At 36.7% G+C, this 12,234-nt stretch overlaps 1 protein-coding gene across 1 annotated transcript in view; it reads right to left on the bottom strand.

Moving 5' to 3' along the window:
• TENM2 (teneurin transmembrane protein 2) overlaps nt 1-12,234 on the bottom strand; it is a 1,754,865-nt gene that overhangs the window by 939,052 nt on the left and 803,579 nt on the right. The window contains exon 8 of the mRNA XM_081504400.1: nt 10,400-10,675. Coding sequence (XP_081360526.1) covers nt 10,400-10,675 — 276 coding nt within the window. The remainder of the gene's footprint in view (nt 1-10,399; nt 10,676-12,234) is intronic.

Raw genomic sequence — 12,234 nt, 5'->3', positions numbered from 1 at the left:
GAGATTTCTTGGGTCCTCCTACCTAGATTACAGCTTTTCTCTCTAATATCACTACTTCTAATTTTATTACCTTCTTGTCCAAACACTTGTTGTATGCATATGTGTATGTGTGTGTGCTTTAATCAGATGTTTCCTAAAACATTACATTTCCTACTCAAATAAACTTTTAATTGTTCTCTCATTCTTCTTAGTCAAAACACAACTCAAAACTCTTGGTCATCTGGTTCCTACACCTCTACTTTTATGTATCTACTGCAGTCCAGTGAAATCACTATGTTCCCTTTAGCCTGGCTCTAGTTGGAATTTTGAGGAAGATAACATTCCTAAAAAATAACCATCAGCCTTGTACCATCTCCTGTCCCCAACCACGACACACATTGCTTCATTCATTTGGAATATCCGTCATCTTATCCTCACTTATATTAAGCTCTAATCCTCATTTGCTACCTAATTATTAATGAAACAACCTCCCTGAAGCTGCGCCTAGTATACCTGACCATCAGCATATCATTGTATGCTGATGCATACAATATTTACATTCTCATTTTTCTATTGAGAAGAAACAGGGATTTCTCTATAAATGTACAGCGATGCTTGCTTTCTTCAAGCGAAGAAGGGTCTTGTCAAGAAAGGGTCTTGCTTTCTTCAGCGAAGTAAACATTGTTATCTATCCATAAAAGAACTGAAAGTTGACACAAGGACTGAGAGAAGAAAATAGGAATTCTATCAAAAAAGAGTAAAGTACGATTGGTACGGATAGTTCTGAATGACAAGAAAGACAATCTATTAGGCTGCCACAAGATAATGGGTTATCCAAGTATTCCCAGGAGAGACTGTTGCTTAGACTTCATCTCCTGGGAAACAGAACACCTAAAACAACAGTGATTTAACATACTGTTGTATACATGTATCAACATAAAAATTCTGGATACACTTTTAATATATACATTTCTGCATTTATGTAATGTATCATATATGTGTGTGGCTGTGTGTAAATACACTAATATATCACATGCACTATAAAATATACTCAAAAGTACAAATTTTAAAGGATAAAACGTACATTTAAATTAAAGCTACAATTTTGTTTTTGCAACCCAGTGAATCATGATGTTCAAATCACATTTTAGAAATACGATTCTACTAATCTTAACAAGAAGGTTGAGTGAAAGAATCAAGAAATTAGTTCATTGATGGGGTAATCATTTCTAGATGCAAGGTTGAGGGGGTGAAGTCTTGGGGGAAGAGATCAGTTTTGGGAAAGGAGAAGAAGCAGAGAAGAATAAATCTTATGCTACAAATAAATCAAGCTCCCCACCAAATCACATATTATGTCTCTGACAATTTAAACTGGTTCAGGGCCACCAAGAGGCAAGAGTTCTTACATGGAACTGAGAGAATGTGGAAGCAGTAACATGCATTCCGATTTACACAGAAAAAACAGTATTCTTGGAACAGTGGCTTGAGGGCTTAAAGATGACCAACAGAGTTCAAATAAAAAAGAAGATTGGCCCATACCTCTCTCTTCTCCTTCTCCTAAAACTATACACTAGAGAATATCTACAGGACTCATTCTGACATTTCCATAAATGATCTTATGATATCAACTCCCTGGAATTTTATCAATTTCTACTCCTTATGTTTCCTTTCTGTTTCTCTCAATAACATCCCTCTTCCCAACTGAACTCCCCTCAGTGTACACACAACACAGACACATAAAGAGATACACATAGTTTTGTATAATGTTGAGCATCCAGCAGCCACTCCTTAATTTTTTTCAGAAATAAGGACCCCTCTCCCCCAACATCTGTTGTATCATCGAAAAAGCAAGAGTTCCAGAAAAACATCTACTTCTGCTATATTGACTACGCCAAAGCCTATGACTGTGTGGATCACAACAAACCGTGGAAAATCCTGAAAGAGATGGGAATACCAGACCACCTGACCTGCCTCCAGAGAAATCTGTATACACGTCAAGAAGCAACAGTTAGAACTGGACATGGAACAACAGACTGGTTCCAAATTAGGAAAGGAGTACGTCAAGGCTGTATATTGTCACCCTGCTTATTTAACTTCTATGCAGAGTACATCATGAGAAACGCTGGGCTGGAAGAAACACAAGCTGGAATCAAGATTGCTGCGAGAAATATCAATAACTTCAGATACGCGAATGACACTGCCCTTATGGCAGAAAATGAAAAACTAAAGAGCCTCTTGATGAAAGTGAAAGAGGAGAGTGAAAAGCTGGCTTAAAATACAATATTCAAAAAACTGAGATCATGGCATCTGGTCCCATCACTTCATGGCAAATGGATGGAGAAACAAAAGAAACAGTGATAGATTTTTTTGTTGTTGTTGGGCCCCAAAATCACTGCAGATGGTGACTGCAGCCATGAAATTAAAAGACTCTTGCTCCTTGGAAGAAAAGCTATGATAAACCTAGACAGCATATTAAAAAGTAGAGACATTATTTTGCCAACAAAGGTCTGTCTAGTCATAGCTATGGTTTTTCCAGTAGTCATGTATGGATGTGAGAGTTGGACCATAAAGAAAGCTGAGCACCGAAGAACTGATGCTTTTGAACTGTGGTGTTGGAGAAGACTCTAGAGAGTCCCTTGGACTGCAAGGAGATCCAACCAGTCCATCATAAAGGAGATCAGTTCTGAATATTCATCGGAAGGACTGATTCTGAAGCTGAAGCTCCAATACTTTGGCCACCTGATGTGAAGAACTGACTCATCTGCAAAGACCCTAATACTGGGAAAGATTGAAGGCAGGAGGAAAAGGGGACAACAGAGGATGAGATGGTTGGATGGCACCACCGACTCAATGGACATGAGTCTGAGTAGGCTCTGGGAGTTGGTGATGGACAGGGATGCCTGGTGTTCTTCAGTCCATGGGGTCACAAAGGGTCGGACATGACTGAGCGACTGAACTGAACCCCTCCCCCACAAACTGAAGTGTCTCTTCATCTGGGATTGCTTAGCTTACTTTTCGTTGATACTGATTAAAACAGAACATAGTTTTATCAGCATCATATACTTCATGTGTATGAAAATATGCATTTTTAACTAACATGTATTACCTTCCAATTTTTATAAAAAATACATTTCAAGGATCCTATTGGATCAGTGAATGTATGACAGTGTATTTCCTGCATAAACTACACTATAAATAACTTTCTGAACCTTCTCTTCTTTATTGAAAACTTATAAACTATTTCTTCTTGTGCTCCACTTTCTGCATGTATATCCATGCCCTGCTTTCTTATGTTTAACACAAGCAGAAATGGTATTGCTTTAGTATTGTTCTTTTCTACCCTCCTAATGCCAGTATAAACCTCCAGGAATGGAGACTCCAGTCAACTCAAATATTTCAGCCCATTCCATTTGTAAATATGCTTATATTTCAATTACCCTTTCTCTTTTACACATATCCTCAGGATACAAAGAGAACTGGGAGTATATTGTGCTGTGACTAAGAGTTGTCCCTGAGTGATACTTGGGAGTCCTGCTTACCCACTTGTAGACGTCCGTGTCTAAGTTTGTGGAACATCATTTCTCAGTCACTTTTTCCAAACTCAGCATTACCCAATATTGCTCCCAGTCTTTCTCTCTTGGGGAGCTGGAGGTCCTCGCATACGACTTTATTTTCCTTTTCTAGCCTCTATTATTTTTCACTTGATTGTAACAGACTCCATGAACTACTTGCTTGATCAAAACTGAACATACCACAGTCATTTTCCTCCCCTTTGAATGGCTTCTGCCTGAAAAGCCTCAGAGTTTTCCTTAGTCAGCTGAAGTAGCTAAAGTTTTTAAAGTAGATTCTCCCTTCATTTATTTCCTGAAAGTCCATCTAGACACTTCTATATTAAAATAAGTTAAGTATATGTGTTAAAATGAAAGATTCTGACTTTAATTGTTCAGTACTTCAGGGCATTTACTTCAGAAGGAACGAATTGTATATTACTCAATACTCACGTTATCATCCCCCAGTCCACACAGTTACTTTATTAATTTCCAAACTAAACTGATTTTCACTTGATTTCATTTTATTGGAACCCTTGTAAACTGTTTTAGAAATTTGATAAAGCAAAATGAAACCTATCCTACAGATGAGCCAAACTTACAAAAAGCAGTTGACATTACTATGCTAAACATGTTCCATTAAGCTACAATGGCCTGTTTCTAGCTTTCATTCTACATTTTTATAAACTCGGATCTCCCTACAGTTTGGAACACAAGGTCAAGGCTGGTCATTCGAGTGCCTACAAAGGCTAAATCAGACCCTAACTGAGAGGAGTTGCCTGGAGGGAGCCCAGGTGAGTTAGAAGACATGGGTTTGACAAGAACTGCTTTGGTTACTGCTTCTATGCCTGTATGTCCAGAGGGAAACCTGGACAAATGCTATTGGGTCTTGTACATTGAGGAGAAGTCAAAATTAAAATTTCCAATATGAGATCTCCTTTTCTTAAAATGTTGATTAGTAACATACAATGTTTAAACACTGCACTGACCAAATGAAATAACTAACCAGCTGGATCTGGCTCACAGACTAGATACTTCATCCCCTCTGCTATTGATGACTATTCTATGACTCACTCTCTCTATTCCTTTACAATTCCTGAAGTTGAGTTTAGGGAAACCCTGAAAGGACAATTTTCTAGGCAGGTCCTTCAGCTAGTAACCAAAAAATGTTACCAGTAACGTTTTTATTTTTGTATATAATCATATAGACATAATAAGTATGTATCTGCATTTTGTTTTATTTATTAATACAAGTCTATCACTTGAAAATTTCCCCTTCTACTCACAAGTCCTGGTTTCAGAATGGGTAACTCCAATGTCTCATTACTTTTCATACGCACTTCTCAAATACTTTTTGGCGTGATTTTAGGGTCGGAACAATTCATCCTGATTGAGTTGTGTGTAGAAAATGCAGGGTATTAACTTCCTTAGTTTTCACTCATTTTATTAGTGCCCTTAGTATTTGGTTACATCTCTCCCTCAACTTGTAAAGTTAACTTGATCCTTGACAAACAACTAAAAAATTACCAAACAATAAATGAAAATGTTAGAGTTTTCTTCTGAGTTAAGAGGCTCCTAATCGGGAACTGACAAGAATAGGGTGCCGCTCACCGGGTGACTGCCTTTGCTCTTAACTGAAGCAAAACTACAGACATCAGAAACTCAGCAGCTTAAAAGCAAATGATTATCCACCAAGCCCAATGTCTCCCCGAAGGCCTGGAGATTACACGTGTAATAATAAGGCTGCCCTTGCCAAAAGTAAGGCTTAATGCTTCATTTTATTTATTGTATTTATTGAATGGAGCCATTGCTCGATAGCCCCTGGGAGCATTAACAAACATGAAAGAAACCGCCAAAGGAAAGAAATATATAAATAAGGAAAACTCATGCCACTGAAGTTTATAATCTGAAACATGCAGTCCTGGGAATCAGGCACATACTCATATACTTTTTCAAGTATCCTGTAATACGTTAGTTATGCAAGCATTGCTTAATTTGTCAAAAACTTGAATCTCTGAAGTCCCATATAGATATATTCGCAAAACACTGATCCTTTTGCTTCTTGGTTCTCTATTATGCCATGTGATGATGTGATATTCCTAAATTTTGCCTCTGATTCTGTGTTATTATCAGTTGTATTTTAACATTGTGATAATCATTTATTTAGGACTCCCCTGAATAACTTATTGTAAGATAAGGTGCCCCTATGGCCTCTAGTATGTGGAGTTGCAGGGAATTGGGCCAGGGTTATTAAAATCAAATCATCCTTGCATTTAGGAAGAGAAAAGACTAAGAAACTCTGACATTTGGTTCTCAAGTCCTTCACTTTTTTTCTATCCACGATAACTCATTTCACATTCTTCTTTATAAATGTTACTCTTTCACATTTGCAAGGATAAAAATAGACAAAGCTTAGAAACACAATTTGAAATAATGGTCATCCAAAAGGGATTAAAGTGTGGTTTTCGTTTTGTTTTTGAAGGACTGAGGCAATATTTTCTTTAGCTACCATGGAAGTTAAATCACCTACGTATCAGCCTCAAAAGTACAAATCATTACGCTATGATTTTTATAGTTACTTCTTTAACTATTCTTACTTAAAACATTTTTGCTTTCGTGAAGAGCAAAATTATGAGCTCTTGGCTATTGTTGTCTGGTGCTTATAGTAAAACTTTATATATGTTCCAGGCATTCTCTGTAATTTTTACATGTGGGCTGGGGGTGAAGACGGAGGTAGAGTGGATCATAAAGCACAAAATAAATTTAAGAATATGTAAGAGGAATAGACTGGGGCAGAAACCTACTGGCAGGTCTTGGGTGTGTTTAATTACAGGACACTCTAATGTAAAATTTACTGAGGAGCTGGTTTTTGAAGGGAAAGAAAGAATGCTTAAGAAACCCACCTCCTATGACAAGTGAATGCAGTGCATTACTTTGAGGTACCAATTTATAGACACTGTTGCTGGGACCAGGGAACTCCTTCGTCCCATCTGAGTTCACACCCCATGGCTCTATTAACCTGCAGCAAATACCGGGATGTGCTCAAGTTCTCCAGCAGAGAGAGAAACACCAGAGACCTCTTCCAAGAGGACTCGCAATCTAATAGCATCTGGATTCCACAAACACACTTTACACAAATCCATTATGTGCCAAGAGCCAGCTTGCTTTGTAAATGCATTTGGTGAAATGTAATGGAATTAACTCAACATTTATATTTTCAACCTCAAAGTACATTAGGAGAATTATAAATTTCCCAATTGACAACAGATGTAAATGAACATTGTCCTTATTTACTTTGGGTGGAAACAAACAGGGCAAAGGAAGGATATTTTTGCTAAAGCTTCATCCAAGGTCAGATTTGTTTTCTATAATTTCTGGCTTCCTATCCCAGAGCCAAGCTTATTTTGTCTTTTCCTTTTTTTCCCCCCTTTCTGGATTTCCAATAAAATAACTGAAACTAGAATTATACTTAAAAAAAAAAACCTCAAGGATATTTTTAAGTCCCCAAGGTGAAGAAACTGCCTAAGGGAGTCAAGGGTATGTAGACCAGGTTTTTTACAGTGTGTGCTATTTCGCATTTTTAAGAAGGCAATTAGTTATTCTTGTGTATTAGTGACTGCCCCATTTTCTCCATAACTCAGGTGATAAAAAGGGCCTTGGAGAGGACATATTTTAAGTGGGACATTTATTACCCCAAAAAAGGAATGATTCTAATTTAGAGTTACTGGGAAAGCCCTTTCTATAGATGCAGTCAAATTTCACAGCTGCAAAAATTTGGCCTTGCTGTTTGCAACTCACACTGCCGTTTCTAGCTAAGCCCTTGTTAGCTTAAAGACAGAGGTAAAGAATCTGATAAAATAACCCGAACATTAGCGTTTTATCTATTTAAAGCAATCCAACAGTACAATATTAATTTGGTGGCCATGGAGTATGTGTAAGACACAGAGCTGTGAGTGGTGATAACCTTGAAGAATCAACACTGGGAAAAAGAAAAAAAAGAAGGACAAATTCATCTGTGTGTTCAGTGTGATGGGACTTTCAAGTTACTAGTTCCTAGTAGTTCATTTTTGCCACAGGAGCAGGTACAAAGGACTAGCAGTCAGTGATTTTTATTACATAAGTTTGAAGGTAGGATCCATGTTTTATGTTATAGAAAGTTAAGTTGATTTTTGAGACCTGTCTTGACTTGCTACCTATGCATAACAAAAACCACAATTGGAGTTTTTTTAAGGGAGATTTTAAATAAGAACTGTGAATATCTCTGTACCCCAAGATAGCACCATAACAACGAAATAAAAATATATGGGGTCCAAAGAAGAGATTCATTCTGTGTCCACATACCCTTAAATATAAAATGAGATTGGAGACCTTCTTTCTCCAAGTGTAGATTCCCATTACTTTCTCTTCAAGAGAGACATACCTAAAAGGTTATTGATTTGGTTCTGAAGGACAGAGTGTTTATTATGGAGGAAGTCATGGCGGGGCACAAGTGTGAGAAATTAATGATGGCTTTGTAAGTGTCCACGCTGTGGCATGAACCAGTGGGGCAACTGTCAATCTATATGATAATACATTCTCAAACTTCATAAAATCAGTCAGGTGAAAACTCATTGATTTTTTTTTTTTGTGAGCTAAAAAGAATTTGTCAAAAGAAAGAGCAAGAAGTTGACTGAAGTTAACACCTCAGTTTGCAGAGTAGTTCACACCTCACTTTTTATTTGGTTAAGGAATTTATGATGTAATGTGGACAATTTCTTATTTTTATTTCTAGTCCCCAAGAGGAACAGAGCCTGAATTATGTACATCATTGGAATATGTAAAATACTAAAAAAATTAAAGAAGAGAAAAGGAACACATTCTATCTGTACGTTCTGAAATAACCATCTATTACCTAAGCTTGAACTCTGACTTCAGAACCACTTTCATGCTCTGCCAAATGCAGGAACAAAAGAATTGCTTCCTGGTTCTAAGTGCATTATTTAAGTTCTTTATGAAATTCTGACTATATTAGAACTAGCATTACTGCGAAAAATCATCACACTATATTTAAGGGATATTTCCTATCAGGACTCAGGGATTTATACAGAGTTGCCCCAGGTGAAAAATGTTTGAATACAGTGTTTCAAATTATACTGGAAAAAAGTGACTGCTATTGGTCTACCCAATACATCTTGACTTGTAAAATTCACTCCTCCCTGACGGTTGTAGGTAAATTCAAGCAAGTATTTTTGCTCCCTTTGCTTCACTAGAAACCTCCCCTCATTAGCTGAGTTTTTAAGATCTATATAGCTTAAAAAGAAAGAGTGTAAATTCTAGAAATATGTATAGGTAATTCTTTATAGATCCCTCGAGACCAGCGAGAATTCTAACCATGGAACATTTTCTAAAATACGTTGTTTAAGATGTGCTGTAAGTTCTTGGATTACAAGTGATTTTATTTATTAGGCAATCAAACTGCCTCCATTTAAATAATGTGTGACACACACCAAAGTTGAAATAGTACATCAGTAAATGGATTCAATGTATGCCTTTATGAAAACTTCTAAAAGTAATTTCCTATCAAATAAGCACCTTTAGAGTGTTGAATGTGCCAAGTGTCAGAATTTTGTTAAAATTCAAAAGGAGTCAAGTGCAGATTTTTCCTTAAGAGTACACCTTGATTAGCTACATGAACTGAGGCATAATAAGACACATTCCGTTGTCCCCACTAGAGAATAAACTATTTCAGAATTAAACATAAATTTAAATGCAATATGGTGACATCTTTTTGAATATACACGACTTACCCAGGATATGATGTATTAATATTTTCAACGTGGTTTGGAGATTAAATGATATTTAGGTATGCTTTTGCATTTACAACAAGCTGTCTGCCTGCAAATTTCTTTTTTTTTTAAATGCAAGAAAATACTTAGAGCTGCTCTAGTAGATGTTTACAATGTTTTATAGAAACCTTAACTGATCTATTTGTAAACATTTTAATGGTAATTCTTTTAGCAAACACACAATCTATTCATAACAAACCACACAGCATTTGATGTTTTCTCCATAAATCCACCGTACCTAATGCAATTTATCTTTTAAAAAATGTTTTGGGCTCAACACCGTTCTGAGTTGCTAAGAAAGCCACAAATAAGCACCTTATCTCTTTAATGACTTGCTTGGGTTTTCCTATATTTACTGCTTAATGATTGGAAGCATTTAATTTTCAAAGTTTCATTAAAACCCATCTGCAAAGCTGGATGGATAAGCAATAGTGATTTGTGATAGAAGGTGTGGGAAGCCATTAACCTACATAGGTACCAAGGAGAAAAGTAAACACAGAAGAGAATACTTTTTTGAAGACAAGTCTCTTCCTATTTGTCATTATTAAACTCCAGAGCATCTGTTCCAAGTTTGATCTTCAATACGGATATGAGGCATTGCTGCCTGGAAATGAAAGTCTAAGATAAGGTAGGATTCTTAAGAGATCTTCATGAAAAAATATAACCCAGGTTGCCATTTACTGGGAAGGGGAAATCAATACAAAGACCTAGAAACTTGTGGAGAGAGGACATTTTCTAGGTATAGGTCATAGTTTATCAAGTTGCCTCTTTTGCAATGTAATTTACTTGCTAATAAGACCAACTGACGATGTCTGAAGAGTGCGTTATCATCAAAATGAGATTTTAAAATTCTCTCCTCATTTCTTGTGTGTTCGAGGTTTGCTCGTTTATTTTCCCTGAGCTCAGTAGGGGTAGACAAGGTCGATTTAAAAGAAAATGAATGGTTTTATATGCCTCTTTATTAAAAAAAAAAAAACAAAAGCATCCCAAGCCCCACATGGTACAGTCCCCAAAATATTCAAAAAAATATTTAAGAAGCAGGCCTACCGTTCTCATCATCTGACTTATTTTCGTTGTCAGAATCAGTCAAGGTAAGGGCTGAGTTTTCACGACTGGACAGGCCGGAACTGCGCCTGGATTTTATCCCTCTCCCCCACAATCTGATGGCATGTTCTGGAGACATCCCTCCCTCTGTATCGGAGTCGGCGTCAGACCCTGTGCTCAGGGAGTAGCCCTGGTGAAGGATCCCCATGTCGGAACAGTAGCCACTTCGGTGTGGGGAGGGCTCACAGATTCCCAGTTCCGCAAGAGTGAAGTTAGTTCCTAGGGTGACAGCAAACAAAGAGACTGATTAAAATTTGTGAAACGACTTCAAATTTCAAATTTATTCTTACAAAAAGCAGACAGTTTTTCCTATTCAAAAAATATACCAGGTTTGCCATAGTATACAGCTAGGCAAGAGTATTTAGGCTATTGGGGTGTATTTGAGAACTACAGCAACAAAAAAAGTAAACAACTAAGATCAATTTTAATCCTAGGACAAGATGTTCTGATTTTATTTCAAAAATTTCTAATTATTTACTGCTGTCTAGGTAGCACCAGGTAGCTGATAAAATACTGGATTTATAAGAAGAGCTAATATTTACCAAGCACTTCCTTTGCTCCAGGTATCTTTAATTCTGTAATTTTTTTCTTATATTTAAAAAGTTTACAACTTTACGATGATGACAACATTACTATAATCATTCTGTCATTAGGGAAACTGAGGAACAGAGAACTTAAGTGACTTACCCAAGGTCACACATCTAGACTGTAGCAAAACCTGGATCTGATCCTTGAGCAGTCTGTCTTCATGCCAAAGAAGCTTAATCCTCCAATAAATGGGAGTGGTGGCCAGGAGACCTGGGGACCAGTCCTAGCTTTCCACGGGTAAGTCCCAGAGTGGCAACTCTTTTAACAACTTGAGCCTCAGTTTTCTCTTCTGTAAAATCTGGGTATTAATCTCTTAAATTCCTCTCAGAATCACTGTATGGTTTATATGTGATAAGATATATACCCAAGTATTATTTTTCTTTTTTTTTTTTTTCCAAGTATTATTTTTCAAGTGAGTATAGGTAAGGTGTTACTTAAGTCAGAATCGTAGGGATGGAGTCAGTCCATTTTTATTTATTTATTTTCATTGGCGTACAGCTGGTTTACAATCTTGTGTTAGTTTCAGGTGTACAGCAAAGTGAATCAGTTTTATATATATATATATATATATATATATATATATATATACACATACACATATACACACATATATCCACTCTTTTTCAGATTTTTTCCCTGTATAGATTACTACAGAATACTAAGTAGAGTTTTCTGTGCTATACACTAGGTCCTTATTAGTTATCTATTTTATACATAGTAGTGTGTATATGATAAACTCAATCTCTTAATTTATCACTTCCCCCCTACATTTCCCCTCTGGTAACCATAAGTTTGACTGCAAGATCTGTGTTTCTGATTTGTAAATAAGTTCATTTGTATTATTTTTAAATCAGTTCCACATATAAGTGATATCATATAAGACTGTTTTTAAATGATATCAATTGCTTTTTGCTAACACAACTGAAAACCACAAGTGAGTTTTGTCACTGAAAGTGAATGTGTATACATGTGGGAAGTGAAGGGATGGGACCCTGGTTTGAGGGGAAGCAGAAAAGAATAAGCATTTATTGAACACGTTCACACTACCATGTGTTAGGCATGGGGCCAGGTACTCTAATAGGCTTTATCTCATTTAAATCTCATAAAAGCACAGCAGTTTAGGTGTTAACCACGTTACAGGGAGGCTAAATACTGTCTCCAAGGTCACACCTGGGCAAGTGGCAGATCTG

This window comes from Giraffa tippelskirchi, chromosome 6, assembly GCF_054371585.1.
Source record: "Giraffa tippelskirchi isolate mGirTip1 chromosome 6, T2T-mGirTip1v1.2.pri, whole genome shotgun sequence".
In the NCBI taxonomy this organism is placed as follows: domain Eukaryota; kingdom Metazoa; phylum Chordata; class Mammalia; order Artiodactyla; family Giraffidae; genus Giraffa; species Giraffa tippelskirchi.
The sequence above is the reverse complement of the archived record's forward strand: the minus strand, read 5'-3'. Positions and strand labels throughout refer to the sequence as shown.